General features: G+C 32.3%; 2 protein-coding genes across 4 annotated transcripts in view; one reads left to right on the top strand and one right to left on the bottom strand.

Moving 5' to 3' along the window:
• The window catches only part of slc43a3b (solute carrier family 43 member 3b), a 30,729-nt gene extending 11,312 nt beyond the window's left edge, over positions 1 to 19,417 (bottom strand). Inside the window, exons 1-8 of one of the 2 annotated variants that reach the window (XM_087280527.1) lie at positions 19,243 to 19,417; positions 12,630 to 12,874; positions 12,195 to 12,324; positions 8,207 to 8,253; positions 8,043 to 8,119; positions 3,195 to 3,287; positions 2,969 to 3,108; positions 572 to 702 (exon numbers count right to left, since the gene is read on the bottom strand). In XM_087280527.1, coding sequence (XP_087136653.1) covers positions 572 to 702; positions 2,969 to 3,108; positions 3,195 to 3,287; positions 8,043 to 8,119; positions 8,207 to 8,253; positions 12,195 to 12,324; positions 12,630 to 12,816 — 805 coding nt within the window. In that variant the 5' untranslated portion in view covers positions 12,817 to 12,874; positions 19,243 to 19,417. 2 annotated transcript variants of the gene reach the window in all.
• A 4,419-nt stretch (positions 19,418 to 23,836) lies between these two features.
• The window catches only part of smtnl1 (smoothelin-like 1), a 13,511-nt gene continuing 12,666 nt past the window's right edge, over positions 23,837 to 24,681 (top strand). The window contains 1 exon segment of one of the 2 annotated variants that reach the window (NM_001013321.1): positions 23,837 to 23,983. In NM_001013321.1, coding sequence (NP_001013339.1) covers positions 23,942 to 23,983 — 42 coding nt within the window. In that variant the 5' untranslated portion in view covers positions 23,837 to 23,941. 2 annotated transcript variants of the gene reach the window in all.

Genomic DNA, 24,681 nt, shown 5'->3' with positions numbered 1-24,681 from the left:
AATTTAGCCTGTTTTTGCCAAGATGACTGTTTAGATGTCTATTAGATGTCTATTAAAAACAAAAAAAAATGTTTGCTGGTGAACTACAAGTGTGGACACATCCTTAGATAGGAAGTGACATGCAAATCACAGAACCCAGGGAGATTTAGGAGCAGGAAAATGAATCGTTAATATCAGTACTGATGAGACATTGTATAAATAATATCCTTTTACAAATAATAATAATAATTTAGTGGTTGCCACAAAGTAGCAGTTAAAAAATATGATAATTCCTCTAGATGAATAACTTAAAGTATGACTTGTAATGCTAATATACCGATCTACATGAATGACCTTCAAAATGCTATTATTAACACACATGCCATATTATATGCAATATTATTATTAAAAAATGTGTTGATTTTTTATTATTTAGACTTTTTTATAGCTTAATTGAAAAAATTGCATTTAAAAAAAATGGCTTTGCAGCATAAAACATGCAGTAAGGAAATAGCATAAACTTACAGTATGTGCAAAAAAATTGTGTGTTAATGGCACTACTTTAAAATTTGAACATTTACAATATGCTTACCCATTTTACTTGTGTTTTGGCCCTGGGGAGAAGTCTCAGTAAATGCCTCTTCCTCTTCAGCTTGGGATGTCTGGATGTTTTTTTCTTCGACCTTTGCAATGGTATAATCTTGAGTCCCTCCACAGTTTATCCTAGAAAATCCGAAACAGATGAGGTGAACTATTGTTGGTGGAAACACTAACTGTAGACGATGAAGTGCTGCAAAAATCTATGAAAAACAAGATATTGGTATTCTGAAATAAATAAATAAATAAATAAATAAATAAATAAATAAATAAATAAAAAGACCAAAGAAACTGAGTAACAACTGATAAAATCTGCTGATTGCTGTTTGATGTTTTTCTCAAGGCAATGTTCTCATACTAACTCAAAGATGCCCAAACTAGAGCCAGAGGGCCAATGTTGGCCTATGGTAACCTTTTATTTGGCCCCGCCATACCATCTGAGAAGAGAAGGAGAATGGGGATGGTTTTGTAATTTCGAATTCATTGTAATCTTTTAATAGTTTGTTTTATTGTTAAGCCACAAAAAAATATAACTGAAATTAGCTAGTTGTTTTTCAACATTACTAGCCACTTGCCATTTTAACTACCCACAATTTTGTTGTTAGAATTTTTTTTTATGCATACATTTGTCTATACTGTATATACACTTTTTATTCAACAAAACTTTTCTTTAAAAAACAAAAAAAAAATGAAATTTTAAAAATATGTCATGTATGTAGAACTATACACAGTAGTCAGATCACCAGTTCACTATACATAAATGGGAAGCTCGTCTCCTAAAGCAATGCTATTGCAAAGGATGATAATTAAACCATAAATAAATAAAAAAATAACTGTAAAAGAAAGCAGGTGAAAAACATACTGTGTCATAATGAAAGGATGATCAACTGCACAAGGTTAACATTAGGCCCAATAATAACCTGTTCAAAAGAATGGTTAAAGCGAAAGTGGCAATGAAGCGTGAGCATCGCTTTTGTCCAGTCTATTTCAAAGGGAACCGATCGCATTAGTTGCAATTCCAGTCATGGTTGTTTCAGGCAAGAGAATGGGAGGGTGCAAGCATTTAAACACTCTGACATTGAAGCTCTTGTCAGTGAGTGAGAGTCTCTCTAAGTACAGGATCATCATCTCATTTGGTATTCAACTGTTTTCTATAGCTCGGGTGAACAGTTGTTTTTGTCCATAGTGCTGCTTCTCGATGGGCCATCCTTATTGCTGAGCATTGCTTTTAAGAAAACTACAATTTAAAAATATTTTTAACTGGCCAAAGTGATTAGTGGGTGTGGCTGTCTTGGTTTTAGCGGAGCTTCGGTGCATTTTACTGACGCGCTTCTAAAAACAGTTTACAGAGGGAACAGAAAGAGTGCCTACACTGTTTGATTTCCTTATTTTGCAAAAGCACACACTTTTGTTGTTACTGTGAGTGTACACAAAAAAAGTACACACCTAACAGATTTGATTGATGTATTGCTTTTATCTGTACAATCAAAACTGAAAGTGTAATTTAAGTTATTTTCAGTGTTATCAGGAGAAGACATCTCAAAACGCGCATACGCGGTCGTCAACCCCTGGGGGTTAAACAACGTGGCACAAAGTGTGAAAATTAGGTATGCACTAGTCTGAAAATTTATGCGCTTTAAAATGAAAATTTATGTCTTGCGTTTTATGATAGGACCCTACATTGCACATTCGGTTACATCCAAACAAAACTGCACTTTAGTTTTTGTTAAATACTATATACAAATGAATAACAGGTCAAAAGAAATCAAGTAACACATGACCAATAAATGACACATGCTTATTAAACATGTATATCTTGTTGCATTGCAACAAGGCACATAAGCAGATACCAAAATGTGTGTTTTAGCAGAAATATGTAGATGGACCTGATGATGTGGAGAGTGTCGAAATAAGAGTGCACTTTAAAACATGTATGCAGTTATTGAACTTGTACACAAATAATCGTTATATCATACTGTTGTCATTTGATCAATATATCAATCCATATCCATTTATTTCTACTAATGATGCTCCAATCAATTGATGCAGATTGGTATCGGCCAATAATCACAGTTTTTGACTAAACTACTCGCTAATCTGCCCAATCTCATGAACCGATCGCAAGTATGATTGTTTAATGATTTATTACACCCCTAAAAAATGTACTAGTATGAAGTATCATTTTTAAAAGGCACTAGAATCTAAATAATAGGCAAGCATTAATTAGTAGCTAATGAGTACTTGCTAGAATGGATTAAAAGGATTGCAGCATGCTAGTTTGTTTTAAATGTTGAAACGGTGTGCCATTATTTTGCTGAATTATTATGAACTGGTTTTGAAGCTACAGTATTAATGTGTTTCTACGCAAAGAGGTGTTAAATATGTGTTTTACCCATAGGTGTAGTTCTCTGGGAGTGGGTATGGGATATGAGTACGAGGCATCAGCACAAATGTCCTGAAGAGATGAATGACACTGCAGCAGGCCATGAAGAGAAAACACCCTCGCAGAGACACTCCATCCTCAAACAGCAACTGAAAGAGATTCAAGCGAACAAACCTTTCTAATAGAGTTTTATACACCAGCGTTTTCATTTTCGCTGAGGGGTTTTGCTTCTTACCTTGATAATGAGAAAAACTGCAGAGGAAGAGTCAAAGGCTCCATTATATAAAGTGATTATGGTGGAGCGGTGAGTGCCAAAGAGATTTCCCACCTAAATAGAGCAGATGATAGTTTGTGTAATCATATACTGATACACAACAGAAACACGCTAAAATTGAGAAACTTCAAAAACATATATATTTTTGCCAAGACTTTATTTTACAATTTAATGAGAATTAGTTGGCATGTAGATGCAATGCAACTTAAATTCAACAAAGTGCATTAAAGGGACAATTAAAATAAAGTCATACCTTTTTTTTTTTTTTTTTTGAGGTTTGGTTAATTGTGAACAGTTTAGTTTGATTCTCAAAGCAAATGCCTCAAGATTTAGTTCTTTTTTATGAATCGGTTCATGAACATTCCAGTCTCAAACAATTGACAGTAACACAACTAACTTGATGTAACATTTAACAATAGCAGTCAGAGAATTACAACTAACAATTATCTCAAAAACATATTTAAACTGCAGTTTCTAGGTAGAATTGATGCTTACAGTAAAGTATGATGTCAATATCTGTTGTTCCTTTTCACACGGATGTTATTATCAGTATTATCAGATATATTATCAGAGTATATATTTGACAAACTAGCTTCATGCTATTTTTTCCACAACACCAAATAAACACCACAAAGCAGCTTAACACTGTCTGAGTATTGTAATCAATATACTTGCCTCACCTAAAGACATAAATACAAGGTAAAATCATTGTAAAACTATGTAGTCGCAGCGCAGTTTGCTTTTGAAAACATAATTAGTTGGGTTTAGGTAAGTGGTTTGCAGGTCTAGCTCCACCCTTTGTATAAAAAAATACTCTAAGTAACACATTTCAGATTCACAAAAATAAAGACAGCACCCTCTAGTGGATATGTCATATGAAACGTGCAACGAAACGTGTCCAGAGTAATGTATTTTACGTTTCACAAAAATTTAGGAAGGTGTATATTTTCAATGAGCCTAAGTTGCTATAAGCAACTTTAAATCCAGATCTCTTTAAAGCCGAATTATTATTGATTGTCCATGTATTTTTATTTCATTAGCTAAAACAAAGTGTTTTAAAATTTATTTTAACAATATGCCATTGTTGTTAAAGCTACAGTTAGAACAAAAATACAAGAAACATAAAATTCATATGATGCATTATTCGTGCTTGAGGACATCTGATGCATGTCTTTCGAATAGGTAATACCATCAGCTATATTACACTAAAGATAAGAACAAAACAATAATAATAACAACAGTAATAAATAGTGTTATTTATTTCAAAATTGAATTAGTTTCTTAACTGATGAATTTTAACACATTGAACTGAACTGAACCAGCTGAATTGAAGTTTCTTATGCCATGACAGAAGACTGACATTTCAGAAACCTGCAAACACTTTTTTTTTTTTTTGACGGCCCCTTAATAAATATTGTACTTTGTGAGTGCATGTCAGCTTACCCTCACCTAAAAGTTTACTAATAAATCATTATGGTCAGTGATAATAACTAAACCATGGTTGGCATTAAGCACTGTTTTACAGAATGTTTGAAAGACTGCTTCACATCCCTTTAAATGTTGACAAGCCCACTTATTATAAGCAATAGTTATTACTGTATATGACTTAGAGCTTAAGTAATTGATCGAGTTTATGAAGGTAATAAACTAGGACTAGGATGGTATTTTAGTATTTTACTTATTTTATTTTCTATTAATGTATTATTTATTATATAATATTATATGTCCCCATTATTTAGTCTATTACATTATATTAGTTCAGTTCATATATACAGACCTTAATAAAATACAATTAATGGGAAATTTAATAAACAATATGAATAATTCTCGTGGTTAATCAGCTATCGGCACATATATCAGCTGATAAACACTGATAATGCCTATTCAATCAAGTGATAACATTCGAATTGGCTGTTGTTGCTCATGTCAAAAGCTGCTATATGTGACAATGTGTACAGTAAACAAGCTAAAAAAAAAGAACAACGTGTTGACGTGTTGAAAATTAGAGTACAGTGCAGCACAAACACAAAAAAAAAGTTCAGTGTGTCATATTATAGAACTGACACCTGCTGCAGAGAAACATAATCGCCAACAGGAAACTTTCATCATTTTGAACCATGTCTAAAAACTATTTCAGTACCCTAAATGAACCTAAAATGAGTATATAATAGAGAAACTAGACTGTATTGTTCTCTCAGTGCCTTCTTCTTTAGCTTCTTTAGTTGGAGAAATGATCCAAAAACAACGTGAAAATACGTCAATATTTACAACCAAGATGCGATCTGCCAGGGGGTGTGGGTGATTTCCACCCTTCTGGTCTGAATCTGCTGAAATAATTTTATCCATGATGGGGGCAAAATTTACCTCCCCAATCCCCTCAGCGTATACATTAAGACAATATATAGTGCACCTTGAAAGTTTACAGTGCCTTGTGCTATACAGTTAATATGGCTCCATATAATTACCTTTTTTTTGCGAATGTAATGTTAAAAAAATGTAAAGTTGACATGTTTTGAACACTAAAATAAAATTAATTCAGCAGATGTGGGGATATTTAGACCAGAAGGGTGGAAACCACCCCCACCCCGCCTGCAAATTGCACCTTGGTTGTAAATATTGACATATTTTCACGTTGTTGTTGGATCATTAATCCAACTAAAAGAAGCTAAAGAAGATGGCAGTGACAGAATTTACCCTGATGTAGGGTAAATTCTCGTAAAAGGTCAAAATTTCTGCAAAATATCTGCAAATTACTTTGTGGTCTTTTCAGGAAACAAAACCTTTAAAAACATCCCTCCCTCTGGTGCACCGTGTTTACAACCATTAGACCAGGGGTCACCAACCCTGTTCCTGGAGAGCTCCTGCACATTTCAGTTGCAACCCTGACCAAACACACCTGTTTGTAGTTATCAAGTGCTGCTTTAGGTACTATTATTTGGTTCAGGTGTGTTTGATCAGGGTTGGGACTGAATTCTGCAGGAAGGTAGCTCTCCAGGAACAGGGTTGGTAGAGTAATTTTTGCTTTTAAAACACTATTAGATGGGTTTAGGTCAGTGGTTTGCTGGTCTAGCTTCACCCTTCTGATGGACATGTAGAGAAGAGACTTTGTGTAAAAAAAACATACCTTAAACGCATTTCAGATTTGCAAAAAATGCAGACAGCACCCTCTAGTGGATATGTCATATGAAACGTGCAACAAAACATGCATAGTAATGTATTTAACGTTTCACAAAAAATGTAAGAAGACGTGTATTTTTCAATGAGCCAGGGTTTCTATAATTAATTTAAACTTTAAATCTTTTATCTCTTTAAAAACTGAATTATTATTGATTGTCCATGTATTTGCATTTCATCAGCTAAAACAAACTGTTTTAAAAATTATTTTAGTGCCTTGTGCTATAAAGTTAGTATGGCTCCTTTTTTGTGAATGTAGTGTTCAAAAAATTGAAAGTTTTGTAAAATGTAAAAATTCTTTATTATTAATTAATCAAAATTATTGCAAAATATTTGCAAATTTCTTTGTGGTCTTTGAAAAAAAAAACATTAAAAAACATCCCTCCCACAGGTTTTTCCACAAACCGCACCCTGTTTACAACTATTCGATTTTTTTATTATTACTAAAACAATGTTGGGACAAGATAAGCTGTTAGCTGTATCAGCCACTGTAGCTTCAGAACTTGCAAGATTAATGCTACTGCATAAAAACTTAAGAGATTGAATACTGCCATAATAGTATGGCTTATTTTACAAAAATAGAATATACAAAACTGACATTTGGATATGTGAGTGTCTAGATCACACAACTCACCCATTCATTCTGCTGATACTTTACGTTTTATTGCCTGTATCTACTTGTGTGTCCTTAAACACTCATTGTTTTTACTGTACACTTTGTCACATGGCAGGTTTTCTATATTATTATGTTTTTGTCATAAGTCAGAAAAGACAAGGAGGCAGCTTCCCACAGTAGAAAGTCAATTGAGATGGTAGGGTTGTTTCCCCTCTGTGGTTGTGGCTTTTGGATTATGACACATTGCGCTCTGTCTCTATAAAGTCTATGCCCTAATATCTTGAATTGTAAAGCCATATAACTGCATTTCAATGGCAGAACATGTGTTGGTAACACTTTAGTTTAGGTCATCATTATTGCTATTACCTACTGGCTTAAGTAATGTGTATTTATATAGAGCATAATGTATGGCCATACACCCAAAGTTCTCCACACCACCACCACTGTGCAGCATCCACTTGGATGATACGACGGCAACCACAGTACAACAGCACCAGTGTGCTACCACACACCAGCTGTAGGAGGAGTGGAGAGCCAGTGACACAGCCAATTTAGTGGATGGGGATGATTTTGAGGTCATGATCGGTAAGGGCCAATGGGGGGAATTCGGTCAGGACACCGGGGTAACACCCCTACTCTTTCCAAGAATGTAAATCCATTATGGGATTGTTTTATGACCATGGAGTTCCAGGACCTATTAAAACATATATTAACTGTTCATTAGTAGTTATAAAGTATGATCTTATTTTGCATCCCTAATCCTACCCAAAACCTAAACCCAACTTTCACCTTATACAAATAAACAGCTAATAGTTTATAAAGCTAGTAGTGTTAGTTAATGTGATATCATGTACTGTGACCTAAACTAAAGTGTTTTTTTAGGTTTCAGGCAACAAACAGAATATAAAAATTAAAACACAAAAGTAGCCAGATATCATGAGAAAACCCCCTGAAAGCTTCCCAGAGAAGTGCAGCGGCTCATATGTTTGTTATTAGGATCTCAAAGGGTGATTCAGTACCTGTATGTTGGTCATCAAGAACAGAATTCCTCCCACAGAAATGAAGGACAGCGCGGGGAAAAGCAAGATAGAGCTCGCTGTGGGAGAAAACAATGGTATGACTACAAACATCTAACTCAAATCTGTCAATATACTAAAGGTCAAACAAAGAGAAAACTGCTCACCAGTTGTGGAAAAGGCTATTAACAACATTCCTGTAGAGTAAACTGATCTGTAAAGTAAATCAAAACAGAGTGAGAACATGAGAGAAGTGTAATAAATGGAGTAAGTGGCAGATTCTGCTAGCTGTTTTCTTTGGCCTCTGTCTCTGTATATCTGTCTGTGAAACATGAGGATTGTGTTATTGTAGATTTCTGAGCTGCGAGATAAAGTGGGCTCGCAAAAATATTTGAGCTATGCAAAAAAAATCTGCAACGCTGTTCAAATCAGAGCACAAATTCAAAAATTCATTTAAATTGAATTCTGAGTGTCCTATTCATCAAATAACCCTAAAACAAAACATCAGTGTCCATTATTTTATTAGCCATTTGAATGTTGATAATTATAACAGATGTTTCCTGAGCAAATCGTCATATTAGAATAAGTTCTGTAGGATCAATTGACTGACTGGACTAAAGGCTATTAAACTGGCTAGTAAAACGAATAAATGTACATTTTGCTTGAAAATATGATTGAGATATCTGTTCTTATATATAAATTCCATTGGATACAGTGAGAGTGATTTGGACTTGTATTTAGTGAACACTATATTTAATCAGTTCTGCCTTATTTCTCAGTATACAAAAGGTTACACTGTCCTGCCAAATCTCGCTCTTGCCCTCATCTGCGATATCACCCCTCTCTCTGCTAGCACTCCTCTCTCCTCAAATAATCTCTCCCCTCGTTCCCACAGTAGATACACAGGTCGGATTTTTCTCAAAGAAGTGCTTTTGAGGCACAGACATACAGATAATGGGAGAGTGGGTGACCTTTGATCATGACTACACACACAGGAGAACAGCAAATTTGAGTGTACAGTTAGAGTGTTTCTAGGAAGACTGCAGAGAAACACATTCCTTGCAAAAAAATGTAGTTTGTGCAATATGATAGTGTCAGATGTCAATACTGTCTTATTGAATGATTACCTCTATTGTTAAATCATTACAAGACTCTGCTATTAACACTTCTAAAATTCAGTTTGTTACTTATTGCCTGAAACGTACATTCTACCAAACCTGCCAGTTGCTGGAGACAAAAAAAAAAAAAAAAAAAATATATATATATATATATATATATATATATATATATATATATATTATTATTATTATTATTATTATTATTATTAATACTTATTTTTAACAGTATTGATATTATTACTACTACAATTATTAACAATTCAATAATACATTTTAAACAAATATGTAAAATTATATACTAAAATAAGCACAATTAAAGTGTATTAATATGAAACAATAATAATAATAATAATAAATATATAATAAAAAAATAATAATAATAATAATTAATATTATTATTATAGCTGCAAGCAGCAATTAAGGGGCCAAGCAGTTCAGAACCAGAAAGTCCAAAGCAGTCCAGAGGCAGAATGAGCACATTTGTCGGTGCCGTAAACAAAAACCATTTTGCCTATTGACACGAATTTTACAACACTTGGTCAACAAGGTCTGACGATGATTCGAGTCACATTTGGTGATATTTCGGCATACGGTCTAGGATTCGGTTGCAAATTAAATTTTTAAACAAAATCAATATGGCAAACAAGATGTTTAGCCAAATATGGCATGTTTGGTATCAATGTTCTCGGCATGAGCCACGGAATAAGTTGAGATCAATTTTACAACAATAAACTTATGCAGTCTAAAGTTATTAGCACATTTTTGATTCATCGTTGACAGTTGAATGGTTTAAATACTCTTGACCACTAGGTGGTAAATGTATGCGCTGGAATCATTGTGAGTTGCCAATGACGCACCTAAAGTTCAGTGTCAATATGTTCTAGCATTGAAGAGTTACAGCCTCAGATTCACCTTGACATCGTGCTAGCACATTTGTCGATGTCGATGGTTAGCATGGTCTGAAGATAATCAGAGTCAAATTTGGTGACAACTGAATCAACGGTCAAGGAGGAGTTAAAAAAAGAAGCTTTTTAAAAAAATTCAATATGGCGGACAGGAAGTTTGCCCAAATAAGGCAATGTTCTTGGCATGACCCGCTGAATCATTTTATACTAATTGTACCACAATCAACCTATGCAATCAACATTTATTAACCATTTTGCAAGATTTATTATTGATGGTTAGTTAAGGGTTTTTAACGTGTGGCCACTAGGTGGTGCTGTTACCAAATTCATGTGTTGTGGTTATTATGATGTGCCAGTGACACACCTTAAGTTCAGCGTCAATATAATTAAACGTTTCAGAATTCAATTTTTGTCAATAGTGTAAACGAAAACCGTGTCGCGTATCAACATGATTTAAATACCTTTTTGCATGGTCTGAAGAGCTAAATGATAATAAAAAAAAATAAAAATAAAATAAAAGTAAAATAATAATAATAGGGCGTCATGGTGGCGTGGTGTGTAGCACGATCGCCTCACAGCAAGAAGGTGGCTTGTTCAAGCCTCATCTGGGTCAGTTGGCATGGAGTTTGCATGTTCTCCCCATGTTCGGGTTCGAGTTTTCTCCGGGTGCTCCGGTTTCCCCAAGTCCAAAGTCATGTGGCAGGTGAAATGGGTAAGCTAAATTGTCTGTAGTGTATGTGTGTGAATAAGAGTGTATGGGTGTTTCCCAGTAATGGGTTGCAGCTGGAAAGGCATCTAATGCAGAAAACATATGCTGAATAAGTTGGTGGTTCATTTTGCTGTGGCGACCCCAGATTAATAAAGGGACTAAGCCAAAAATGAATGAATAAATGAATGAAAGAATAATAATAATGATGATAATAATAATAACAAAAAATAAATAAAAAAGTAAATAAATAAATAAATAAATAAATAATGAATCAATATATAGTTAAAATTAATTATAAAATATAATTATAACAATACTAGTACATGTAAACGAATATTTTGATACAGGATAATACTAATTGTTGTAGTGAGCATTTTTGGGGGAGAAAATAAAGGAAAACTTAATTGTTATGTCCAATTGTTTCTCTAGTATTTACAAGATATGCTAAAATATCATTTATTTTTGTTGTTCTACATAGCAAAACCAGTCAAAAGCAGTTGAGTTTACCAAAAGAAAAGGCTTGTTTTAGGCAAATATTACTAATGGTTTAATATACTAATTAAAAGGTTACATGAACTCATTAACAAATTAAGTAGAACTCCAACTAAATGAGTTACAGCAAATCTGTTCCCATCATTCTTTGCTGTTTGACTGTTAAAAAGGAGTACATGTAAAAATTAAGTGTTATTTAAGGTGATCAGGATACTTTTTGAAGTTACCATTGTGTTGAAGATTAAAGGCTGTGGCTAGGCAGGCAATTGCTGTAAGTCCATCAAGGAAGTCTATTGTTTTATTTAAAGGGCAATGGCTGTGTATTATTCATCAAAGTAATAGTCTCATTGCTGATTACATCACTCAGTGTTGTTATATGTTTAACAAGCACTTAATAATGACATATATAAGTTTAACTAATTAGAATTTAATTGGTTTAATGTTGCTAAAATGATTGGTTCAATAAAAACTGAAAGTCCTGTCATTGTTTACTCATCCTTTACTTGTTCCAACTTTCTTCTTTCTGTTAAAGAACATATTTGGAAGAAAGCTAAAAACCCGTACCCATTGACTTCCATACTAACTGTTTTTCCAACTATAGATGTCAATGGATACCTGTTTCCAGCCTTCTTCAAAATATCTTCTTTTGCATTCAACAGAACAGAAAAGCAACAGGAAAGAAACTCATAACACATAGGATACACTTAAAAATAGTAAATAGTAAGTATATTAACATATTTGGGTGAACAATCCCATTAATTGTTATTTAGATGTCATTACAATTATGTTTTATATTTGGTGGAAGTTAACAGTACTCACAAATATTAGTATCTAAACTCAAATGGCCTAAGTTGCCTTAAATGTGTTGGGTTATTGGGTTGTACATTGTAATATGACACATAATTCAAACACACATGCAAATCTGACTCACATTCCCAGTAGCCTGGCAACCGTGGTCCCGAAGCGGTCAAACAGGAAGCCGTTTGGAAGTGTAAGAAAGTTGTTCATAAAGGATGCAATGGTAAAGATTAGGGAAAACTGCTCATCCTGTCTGCTGCAATCTGTAAAACACAAAAATGGTTAAAGTGATTGACAAATCCAACCTATGTTGAGTGGCTTACTTCTGTTGAACACAAAGAAAAGTAATGCTAGTTGTTGGGATCCGTTGAATTCGTACAGTATTTTTTCCCTCCACTATGGAAATAAATGAGTTCCAGCATTCTTTAAAATATCTTCTTTTGTGTTTAACAGAAGAAAAGGACCACAGGAGAAAGAATATATGATGGGGTCATTTCATTTTGGGCTGAACTACACCTTTACTCACACCGTTTAAACAGGTGGATGTGCTAAACATTTACAAACTGACCTTCAACAGCTGTTCCATTGATGGTGGTGTTCACACACAGACTGCTGAAGTAGCCTTCGTTCTTGAGCACAAACACCAGCGATGCCCAGCCGAAAACAGCCCCTGCGAAGCCCAAGCACTCCACCAACCCTGAGATCAAAGTAAACCAGGATCGGACCCTCAACCCGTCTCCCTGACAGCCGAACATCTCGCCTGCTTCTCTTCTCTTTCGTCTTCTCAAACAGCCTCAGAGTTTCTCTGACCTCCTTCAACAGAAATGTAAGACTGTTATTAAGCAAACCTCAAAAATGCACAATAGAGTCTTTAACGCATTTAAAGTGCACAGAAACACACTCCTCCCTCCCTCTGGCTTGCTGTCTCTTTATATGGGCCTCCGAGTGTCTATTCCCTCCCATTTTGTGTAAATCCCTCCCATTTTTGTAATTCCCTCCTGTATGACTCCCTTACGAAGCTACTGTTTGCACATGTTCTGTTAGAGCAGTTTTCTTTAAAGATAACAACCTTGTGACTTTCCATTGAGCATTTCTGATTAGATGAGATCCTACTGATGATTTTAATAAATAAATGTGTAAATGAATGTTGTAAATGTTGTTCTAGATAGCTGTGTGCTCCTGTACTCCCCATTTTAACCTTTTACAGCATAACTAATTTTTGAGAGGAACAAGTGAATAAACTGCTGAGAGCGCTGATAAGCCCTGACAAACCAGTATATGTGTCTCCCTTCAAACCATCAACCATACATTCCACATTTGAGTTTTTCATTTGAGTTGAAATATGTCACCGAGCAAGACTGTCTGGCTAGCATTTTGTAGCAGATTTTTGACAGATGCTCTACACACCCAAACACAAGCTCACACCAGGTCAGCCTGCACAATAGATCGTGACTGATAACTTGTGACTTTTTGTTTTAAATTTAACAAAGCAGAAGTTGAGTATGTGATTGGCACGAGAAGCACTATTTCTGAAGTTCAGTACGTTCCTTTAGTTCCTTTAGTGCGTGTAGTACTCGGTGATGCAACAGCGCTTGGAATAAAATGACTCTTAATTGCACTTTCACAGTTGCTATCACAAGACCACCAGAAGATTTCCTCTTAAGTGTGACTGGCTACAGTACGTCAAAGTCATGCATGAGGCAATGCCTATCACAAAACTAAGCTTACGAAGAGGTTCACTCTCACTTTCCAAATTACTGAAGCAAATAATAATAATAATAATAATAATAATAATAATAATAATAATAATAATTATTATTATTATTATTATTATTATTATTATTATTATTATTATTATTATTATTATTATTATTATTATTATTGTTGTTGTTGTTGTTGTTTTTGTTGTTGTTGTTGTTGTTGTTTTAAATGATTTACAGAAGACGTGAGTAAAATGTCTGTCAATGTAACAATAGTTTTTACAGTATAAAATCTTATTTATATCTAAATATAAATATAATAATGACATTTTTACAACAACAGTCTATATTTTGCCTTTTTACAAAATTTACTGTGATTGCTTAGTCTTTTGCATATTGTAATAAGTACAGGACAGAATAAACATGTTGTCTAAATTTTATATTAAAATATATTTTGCACTGAATGATGATAGAACTTAATTGAAAGAGTAAGGTAAAAGCTCTATTCATTTTTTTTTTGTTAAATTAAATTACATTAAATTAAATGTAATTAAGTGTTATTTAATATAATTGAATGTAATTTAATTTACAGAAGATGTGAGTAAAATGTCATTCAATGTAACAATGGTTTATACAAATAAAAACATCTTATTGTTATTTAAATCTATATATGATGACATATTTAGAATAACAGACTATATTTAGACTATTTTACATATTTTATATGGATTGTTTTACATATTTTATTATTACAATCCAGAATAAGTATGTTGTTTAATTTTTATATTAAAATTTATTTTGCACTGAATGATAATGGAACTTATTTCACCTATTTTTACTAAGTTAATTGAAAGAATAAATAAATTAAATTAAATTAAATTAAATTAAATTAAATTAAATTAAATTAAATTAAATTAAATTAAATTAAATTAAATTAAATTAAATTAAATTAAATTAAATTAAATTAAATTAAATTAAATTAAATTAAATTAAATTAAATTACAGAAGACGTGAGTAAAATGTTATTAATTGTAACAATAGTTTATACAAATAAAAACATCTTATTGATATTTAAATCTGTATATAATGACATATTTAGAACAACAGACTATATTTAGACTGTTTTACATATTTTATATAGATTGTTTTACATATTTTAAGAAGTACAGGTCAGAATAAGCATGTTGTTTAATTTTTTATTAAAATATATTTTGCACTGAATGATGATGGAACTTATTTCACCTTTTTTAACTAAGTTAATTGAAAGAATAAGGTAAAAGATAAATTTAATTTAATTTAATTTACATGATTTACAGAAGACGTGAGTAAAATGTCATTCAATGTAACAATAGTTTATACAAATAAAATCATCTTATTGATATTTAAATCTATATATGATGACATATTTAGAACAACAGACTATATTACGACTATTTTACATATTCATATAGATTGTTTTACATATTTCAATATTACAGTCCAGATTAAGCATGTTTTTTAATTTTGATATAAAAAAATTTTTGCACTGAATGATAATGAAACTTATTTCACCTTTTTTTACTAAGTTAATTGAAAGAAAAGTTTAAACATAAATTAAATTAAATTAAACTAACAGAAGATGTGAGTAAAATGTCACTCATTGTAACAATAGTCACTAATAAAAAAATATATTTTTAAATCTGTATATAATGACATATTTAGAACAACAGACTATATTTAGACTATTTTACATATTTTATATAGATTATTTTACATATTTTAAGAAGTACAGGTCAGAATAAGCATGTTGTTTAATTTTTTATTAAAATATATTTTGCACTGAATGATGATGGAACTTACTTCACCTTTTTTTACTGAGTTAATTGAAAGAATAAAAGTAAAGATTAATTTAATTTAATTTAATTATTTTACATGATTTACAGAAAACGTGAGTAAAATTTCATTCAATGTAACAATAGTTTATAAAAAAAATCTTATTCATATTTAAATCTATCTATAATGACATATTTAGAACAACAGACTATATTTTTACTGTTTTACATATTTTATATAGAGTGTTTTACACATTTTAGTAAGTACAGGTCAGAATAAGTATGTTGTTTAATTTTTATATTAAAATATATTTTTCACTGAATCATGATGGAACTTATTTCAATTTCAATTTATTTTCAGGTTAATTGAAAGAATCAGGTAAATGCTTTATTTGCATTTATGATTTGCATGTAAATAGATATCAGTTGCATGTTAATTTGATGCAGGGAACTAAATACTAGAAATACATTCATAAACACGACTATACATGACTTAAAGCTATCCTTGTATGCTTAAAGTATGTTCTGAATTGTAGATCTAGGCAACTATTACAGTATGTCACTAACCTTTTTACTACTGGCAGAATGGAGATCACAAAAATGTCTAATTTGTTTTCTATAATTATTAGTAAAGCTTATAGATTGGAGCCCACATAATCAAATTTATTTTCCTATCCAAATGACATGTAAGTGTGAAGTTTGCTATTCATAAAAATAGACCCAGTCAATGCAACAGATCACATGAGAAATATAATTTGCATGTCAGCAGTTTTGTTTGTATTTAATTCCTTAAGAAGATCATAAGATTTCTGACTACACTTCCTCAAAAAGGGGCAACCCTAGATTCAAAGACATTGCATCTGAATTTAACCTAAAGACCCAAAACATTTCCAAAGTCCAAAAGAATTGATGTTCTAGGCACAGAATGTTTTATTGATTTTTCTCTGAACCTAAACCTGTTTGTTTTATGACTGGACATGTTTAACCTGTGCTCATCTACTGTATAGCCATTGATTCTCCAGCCAGTAGCTATAGCTCATAACAGCCTTTTGTAATTTTTACCTTACAATTATTCAGGCTTTGTCTTGCCTTATTTGATACAACAGAGGTCTAAAACAGATGTTTCAAGTGATTCATTACACCCTTTATTTCTTATAACCGAAAGAACAAGCATGACACATCTTAGTGTGTAAATCAATCCTTATTAGTTTATTCAATAATATAGGTTAGTTTTATTTATTTGTTTTATTTATCTATCTATCTATCATCTATCTATCTATCTATCTATCTATCTATCTATCTATCTATCTATCTATCTATCTATCTATCTATCTATCTATCTATCTATCTATCTATCTATCTATCTATCTATCTATCTGTCTGTCTGTCGGTCGGTCGGTCTGTCTGTCTGTCTGTCTGTCTGTCTGTCTGTCTGTCTGTCTGTCTGTCTGTCTGTCTGTCCTTCTGTCTTACCGTCCGTCGGTCCATCATTTTCTAAATGGATCATATGTTTAGGTCAGTTTTTCTCACATCAATTGTTCATTTTGTGGCCAAATTTTTCAGTTAGCGAAAAAATATTTAGTTTTAATTTAATTTAATATTTGAAACTGCTAAACGGGCGCAACGGTGGCGCAGTAGGTTGTGCTGTCGCCTCACAGCAAGAAAGTCACTGATTTGAGCCTCGGCTGGCTCAGTTGGCGTTTTTGTATGGAGTTTGCATGTTCTCCCCATGTTCATGTGGGTTTTCTCCGTGTGCTCCGGTTTCCCCCACAAGTCCAAAGACATGTGGGAAGGATAAATGCTAAATGTTGTAGCATTGTAACAATGCCTGTGAAAACTTAGGCCTTTAGGTCTTTTTAAATCTCTTTTTTGACAATTGCAGTGTTTTGGTTTTCTGGTAACTTTTTTCACTGTTGTTGTTGATTTGTTGTTGTTTTTGTCATTATTATTATTATTATTATTATTGTTTCTTTTTTTATTAATATTGTTGATATTTTGTAATTGATAAGGCTATAAAAGATCATTAATAAAAATTAAAAGTATGGAAATACTTAAATGTTGTAAATAATGGTGATTCAATCTCTCTCTCTCTCTTTCTTTCTCTCCCTCTCTCTCTTTCTATTTCCTCACTCACTCACTCACTCACTCACTCACTCACTCATTCACTTTCCTTCAGTTATTTTCCACCTTTATCAGGGGTTGCCACAGCACGTTTTAACAGCAAATGCCCTTCCTGGAAACCAGCCCTGAGAGTGCACTATGAAACCCCCAGTGCTGGGAAACACCTATAAACTCTCCCATTCACACACACACATGCACACTATGGCCAGTTTTTTTAGATCAAATTCACCAATACCGGATGTCTTTGGGCTGTCGGGAAAACCAGAGCACCCGAGGAACCCCATGTGAACATACAAACAAAAAGGCATCTTGGCACATGTTTGTATTTACTACACTCTCAGAAATAACAGTGTGAGAGCTGTCACTGGGGTGATACTGTACAACTCCAAATGGTACACATTTGTAACTAAAGCATACTTATTAACACCTCAAGGGTACAAAGTAGAAATTACAAAAGTGTTCCTCTTGAGTTTTTAGGTACTAATACTGTACATACATTTGAGGTACCAATATAAACCCTTTAAATACAAATGTGTACCTTTTGAAAAGGTACCACCCCAGTGTTAACTCTCGTATCTTTATTTCTGAGAGAGTGTATGCTCCCCCTTATTTAAAAAGTATTTTTGATTGTAAAGTTCTTGATAGACCCCAAAAGCATATTTTGGGAATACTTTATGAAATTAGGCAATTGTTGCTATTTCTTGACAAAGTGTATATCCTCAAACTTCTTTCTTTTTATTACATTTTTTGGGGGGTTACACTTTATTTTACACCTTCCTTGTTACAACTATAAATTTACATTCATTCATTTTCTTTTCGGTTTAGTCCCTTTGTTAATCAAGGGTCACCACAGCAGAACGAACCACCAACTTATCCAGCTTATGTTTTTGCACAGCTGATGCCCTTCCAGCTGCATATACATTTACATACTGAACGATATTGATCTACAAGTATGTGATATGGTTAATAGCGTCAGGACGGGTGTTAAGTTGCATATAATTATATATCATGTGTTGTTATAATAAAACTAGGATGATTTTATTGTGTAATACAGTAAGTATAAACAAGAATATAAAGTAGTGAACCAGAATTTTTCTAATATAATCTCACTTTATGCTTTGTATTATACCCATGTAGCTGGATCACGTTGTTCCATTTAAAATATCTGTAGACTTCATGTGCACCCTTCCTATTTTTCACTTTCAGTTCGTCAATATTTGGTGGTTATGCAAAGTCGTTGTTTTAAACTGAGCTTACTTTACCTTTAGCACATCATGATGACCAATCAAGACAATAGGTAGAAATAAAACAATATGCTAAAAAACAAACATTAAATGATTTGAGAACCTACAGTGAGATAAAATACCAAGCAACATACAGGAATTAGCCAATAAAATGCATATCGGTACAATTTCTCTGCGTCTTTAGAGAGGAACACTTCCTTCGAGTTCTGTTGTGCTCTACGAGCCTACTCTCGTGAATTTACGTTCACATTTATATTGATGAACCTCTAATATGTGTTCACATTAAAGGGAATGGACGTACTCACCGGTCAGGAGCGTTTGCTTTGCTGCACCATAACAGCGACCAAAGATGCTGGTGCTGAAACACTTCTGAAACACCCGTTTACGCGTTTATGGCCACTTCATATTCACCGTCCCGTTTCTACACGAAAACATTGGCAGAATATTGCATTGTGAACGAAGACATCTGACTGTGACATCAGCTAAACCGGTTTACAGTACACTTAGTTAATCACATGATAGCAACCGTCCGATAACACTAGAGCCTTTCATCGCTTTGATTTTAAGATGATTGTGCTTGGTAGGCTTATTTTCTGCTTAACCCATGATGAAGTGAATAATACGAACTGAATTACATTTATAAATTTGCAGTTAATTCTTAAATGTCAGTTTATAATTAACTTATTCGTATAATAATAATAATAATAATAATAATAATAATAATAATTATTATTATTATTATTATTATTATTATTATTATTATTATTATTATTATTATTGGTGTTGGACGCATCAGAATGTGTTTATTATATAAAATACTAAATTATACAGTATTTAACAAATATTATTATCCTACTGTATTTTTCTATGTAAAGAATACCAAAAATTACTTTCACAAGGGAGCAAAAAATGTTTTTACAAACCTTCCATCAAATAACCTATTTGATCTTTCCCTTGATCATTGCACTGACTAATTAAGTAAGCTATCTTTCTTTTTTGTCTGAGTCATGTAAAAGTTCTGACATCTGCAAACAGTTAAAAGATCAAATATTCACATATCCCTGTGATCTCTTGGGTGAAGGTTAGGTTTAAAGTAAGCGACAGTTTAATTTTTAACAGTTTGCAATGAATCATAATTGTATCTTAATTTAGCCTATTTACTTGGTGTTTGGTAACGAAGGGCCTATGCTTTGCATCAATAACACTGACTCAGTGACAACAAGTCGTCACTGATAAGAAGGCAACCTTAATGGCAGATGGTACTCTGAATTCATAGCAAATATTTTCAAACTAATTAATCATTTAAATAATGAATACAATAATATGCAGATGTGTCAGGCAGTCATTCATGCAATAGTACAGTTGTGCAAAAGTCAGGCTATTTCAACACAACCAACAAATAAGTAAATTATTTATTTTTTATATGGTGTAGTCAAATTAAATTTTATTTTAATTTAATTAAATGTAATTAAATGAAATTTAATTTAATTTAATTTAATTTAATTTAATTTAATTTAATTTAATTTAATTTAATTTAATTTAATTTGATTTATTTTATTGTGGTGCTAATAGGTTGCTACTATTACTACTACTACTGCTGCTGCTGCTACTACTACTACTCCTAATAATAATAATAATAATAATAATAATAATAATAATAATAATAATAATAATAATAATAACAATGATAATAACAATAATAGTAAAATCATGACAACAAATGTCATGTTAGCTTATACTTTAACTTATATTAATAAGTTAATCAGGCTAAAAGTTGATTTAAAGTTTAACTTAACATTTTAGTCAGTTTTATTGATGTAAATTGAGATGACTAAAGTTTATTTTAATTAGACTAGTTGAGATCAAAACAGAAACTGATCCGTAGGCTTAAAGTAACAGATGGACTCAAATCTAGCTTTTAAATCTCATAAAAAGATTTAAAAATGTTAAATTAAAAGTATTTTTATTATTAGATTAGAATATTAATACCTTATTTTAAAAGGTTTATAAAATTGAAGAGCAAATATATGTGTATCTGGCGCCCCCTTCTGTAGACAGCGCGCATCTACGTAGAATTCTCTTAAAATTCTTATGACATAGCTTTAATTTACAGTTTTTCTCCATTGGTTTGGCTCATTTCTTGAAACAGAAATTGCATTCTCAAAATTCTAAGATCATTTGGCAAAACAGTGTTACAGTTTAGCACAACACAATAGCTCACTTGCAAAAGCTCATACCTTTCCCAAAACAGTTCACTCGTGTCAAAACTAAATTTCCTTCTTATTTAAACAGTCAGTGTCCCCAAAATGCTTCGTCCCTTTAGCATTGTGTAAGAACTGCAAGTCAAAATGTTTATATGTTTCGTCATTATGGCAAAGGACCACTAAAATATCCCTCATGTCCACCCTACATTCCTTCATTGACAATGGTTACTGTACTGTTTTTATCTAGCTAACAGAATACAATTGTGTATTAACCTAAAAAAAAAAAAAAAAAAAAACTGAAATAGGATTTTAGGGTAAGAGTAGCCCCCAAGGATTGACGTCACACATTGCACTCATACTGCCAAGGAAATGGTAACTTCTTTTTTGATTGTAATGATCAACCACACACAAAGTTACTTCCATATATCAGAACAAAATAAACAAATAGCTGTAATAAATTGTAATCAAATGTTCCAAGGATTCACCTACTGTACGGTATTCATGGTATCATGGTCTTGACTAATTTTGACAATTGAACAGACTATTGTGCATGTAATGACATGTACAATGAAATGACGCTGACACATTTTGGAGAGAACAACTATTAGACTGAGAATTACCAATCAGTTTACATGAACAAGATCTATTCACTTGGAAATTGTGCTAAATGTCAGCTATCTGTACTTAATCATTTGCAAAGATGTACTTAGACATTTGCAATTGATGAAATGAATGAGAAAATCAATTCTGTTGTGAACAATTGCCAAGTGGTTTGGAGGTTTGTCCATGTTGTTTTGAGAATGCTATTTCTGTTTCAAGAAATGAGCCAAACTAATGGAGAAAACTGTAATACAAACTTTGCTTGCATTTGTGATTTCTATGTAAATAAGTATCATTTTTATGGTAATTTGATGCAGGGAGCAAAATACTAGAAATAAATTCATAAACACACATGTGCATGTACACATCATTATGTTAATAATCATAGTATCTAAAGATATATTTAATGTGAAAAGCCCAATAACAAACATTTAAACTAACCTATCATATGATGGTAAAACTGTCTGATATTTTCTGCATGCCAGATGACTTTGTAAATATGCAGTCCATGGTGTCACAGTATGGTAAAACTTATCACATACAAAAGAGTTCATGAATCAATGTAAAATGCAATCCGATTACTTTTTAATTGCTTCATTGACTTCATTACATGATGTGCACTAAAGCAAAACAAATTTAATTTTACAGTTTTGAAACATTTGATCCCACAAATAAATTAATTTGAATGGAAATCAAGCTTAGGCTAAAACTCTGGAAAAAAGTTCTGTGTTTTGAGTAAAATGTTAATTGGTGTTTGGTGTTTTATTTATTAAATTGCTAATAATCTGCTTTTTTAAAATTTGTTTTTATTGTAATTATTTTCCATTCTAAATGAAAATCTTGTTTGAAACTAGCCCAGTAATAAAGTCATTTAAATAATACATCACAAAAGAAGTTCTTTTTCCACAGCTGCATATCTTATTTACAATATTTATAGCACTGTATCTCCATTAAAAATAATTCTGATGAATTAAAACACTATAAAAAGTTTATGAATAAAAGAATCTGTTGATTCTATAGAGGACAGTCTTTAGCACATAATCGCATGAGAGCAAAGATAGCAGTTTATTTTTACAACCATCTGCTTTGTGTTGAAGGAAGAGATGCTCCTCTGAAGGATAAGAAGAGCTAAACATGTCCTCTCAGATAATGAACCACCGCCTGCTTTGATAAAGCACACATTCAAAGTGAATGAGCAAAAGACAAAGTGCAGACCTCTCAGTCCCACTTTATATTAAGTGAAGTTAATTACTACCTACATTTAAATTATTAATTTGGCAGTACAATGCACATATACATCCATGTTCTTACTTAAATATAATTTTATTTTTGTAATAATTGGTAACATTTTTAATTTAAGGTGACATAGTTACACACAGCCCATGTAATTACAATGAATTATCCATAATTACATGCAACTAATCCTAACCCATCATCTAACCCAACCATAAAGTACATGTAACTAATTACAATTACTCAGTAGTTAAATAATTACTTACACTGTAACTGTGTCACCTTACACTCTCAGAAATAAAGATACTTGAACTGTCAAAAGGTACAAATTTGTACATAAAAGGTCCATATTAATACCTCAAGGGTACATGTTAGTATCTAAAAAGTACAAAAGTTTACTCTTCAAATGTTTAGGTACTAATATGTACCATTGAGGTACCAATATGCACCCTTCAAGTACAAAAGGTACCACCCCAGTGACAGCTTGCGTACCTTTATTTCTGAGAGTAGAATAAGGTGTAACTAAATGATCTGAATATAATAATAATAAAGTTACCTCATATTGTACTATACAAATTGTTTTTCAGCGTCAGCAAGGTCTACCAACTTAAGCCAGCTCATTGATTTGATTGTATGTCTTCATAGACTGTTTCTGTCATATATGTTGACTTTTGAGTACCTTGGATGCAAGTCAATAGTTTATTCCCACTACGTGTGTGTGTGTGTGTGTGTAATGTTGTATATTGGTTACCAGCAGTAACAGCTGTCAGTGGGTCTGTGTGTGCCAGTGTTACACTATTTCTGGAGCGTGTGTTGTTTAAAAGGTCAGATAGAAGAGAACAGACTGAGAGAGAGAGGAGGAGGAGAGATCAACTAAGAAAACCAGAAGGAAGACAGAGGGGTGGAGGAGGACAAGGACACATCGTCTGTCTTTCAGTTTGACTGGAGAGTTGCTGAGTTTGACCAAATGGAGGATTCAGAGAATATCACAGTGATCAGCGAGAAGGAGGTAATAAATGAGCAGGTACTTGTAGCAGTGAATTAACATGTTTTTCTGTCACTGTATTTTTTAATGCTCGTATTAACCTCAAAGTCTGAGAGACACTAAGGCCCTTTTGACATCTCATGAGCATATGTGTCCTAATCGATTGACTGTAATGAAAACAACATCACATTAATAACATGATGAATGCTGTGCTGTTTGTGTTATGTTTGTTGTATTGCAAAAAAAATCAACCCAAATTTGGGTAAAAGTTGAAATCAGAATTGTTAAACGCCCCTTTAATTTTTTTTCCCTTTTTAAAATGTTTCCCAAATGATTTTTAACAGAGCAAGGAGATTTTCACAGTATGTCTGATAATATTTTTTCTTCTGGAGAAAGTCTTATTTGTTTTATTTCTGCTCGAATAAAAGCAGTTCTTATCTTAATTTTTTAAAATCACTTTTAAGGTCAAAATTATTAGCCCCTCTAAGCTATATATTTTATTCTGTAGTCTACAGAAACATCGTTATACAATAACTTGTCTAATTACTCTAACCTGCTTAGTTAAGCCTTTAAATGTCACTTTAAACTGTCTTGAAAAACATCTAGTAAAATATTATGTAGTGTCATCATGACAAAGATAAAATTAATCAGTTATTAGCAATGAGTTATTAAAACTAATATGTTTACAAATGTGTTGAAAAAATCTTCTCTCCATAAAACAG

Source organism: Danio rerio, chromosome 14 (assembly GCF_052040795.2).
Source record: "Danio rerio strain M-AB ecotype USA chromosome 14, GRCz13ab, whole genome shotgun sequence".
Classification (NCBI taxonomy): domain Eukaryota; kingdom Metazoa; phylum Chordata; class Actinopteri; order Cypriniformes; family Danionidae; genus Danio; species Danio rerio.
The sequence above is the reverse complement of the archived record's forward strand: the minus strand, read 5'-3'. Positions and strand labels throughout refer to the sequence as shown.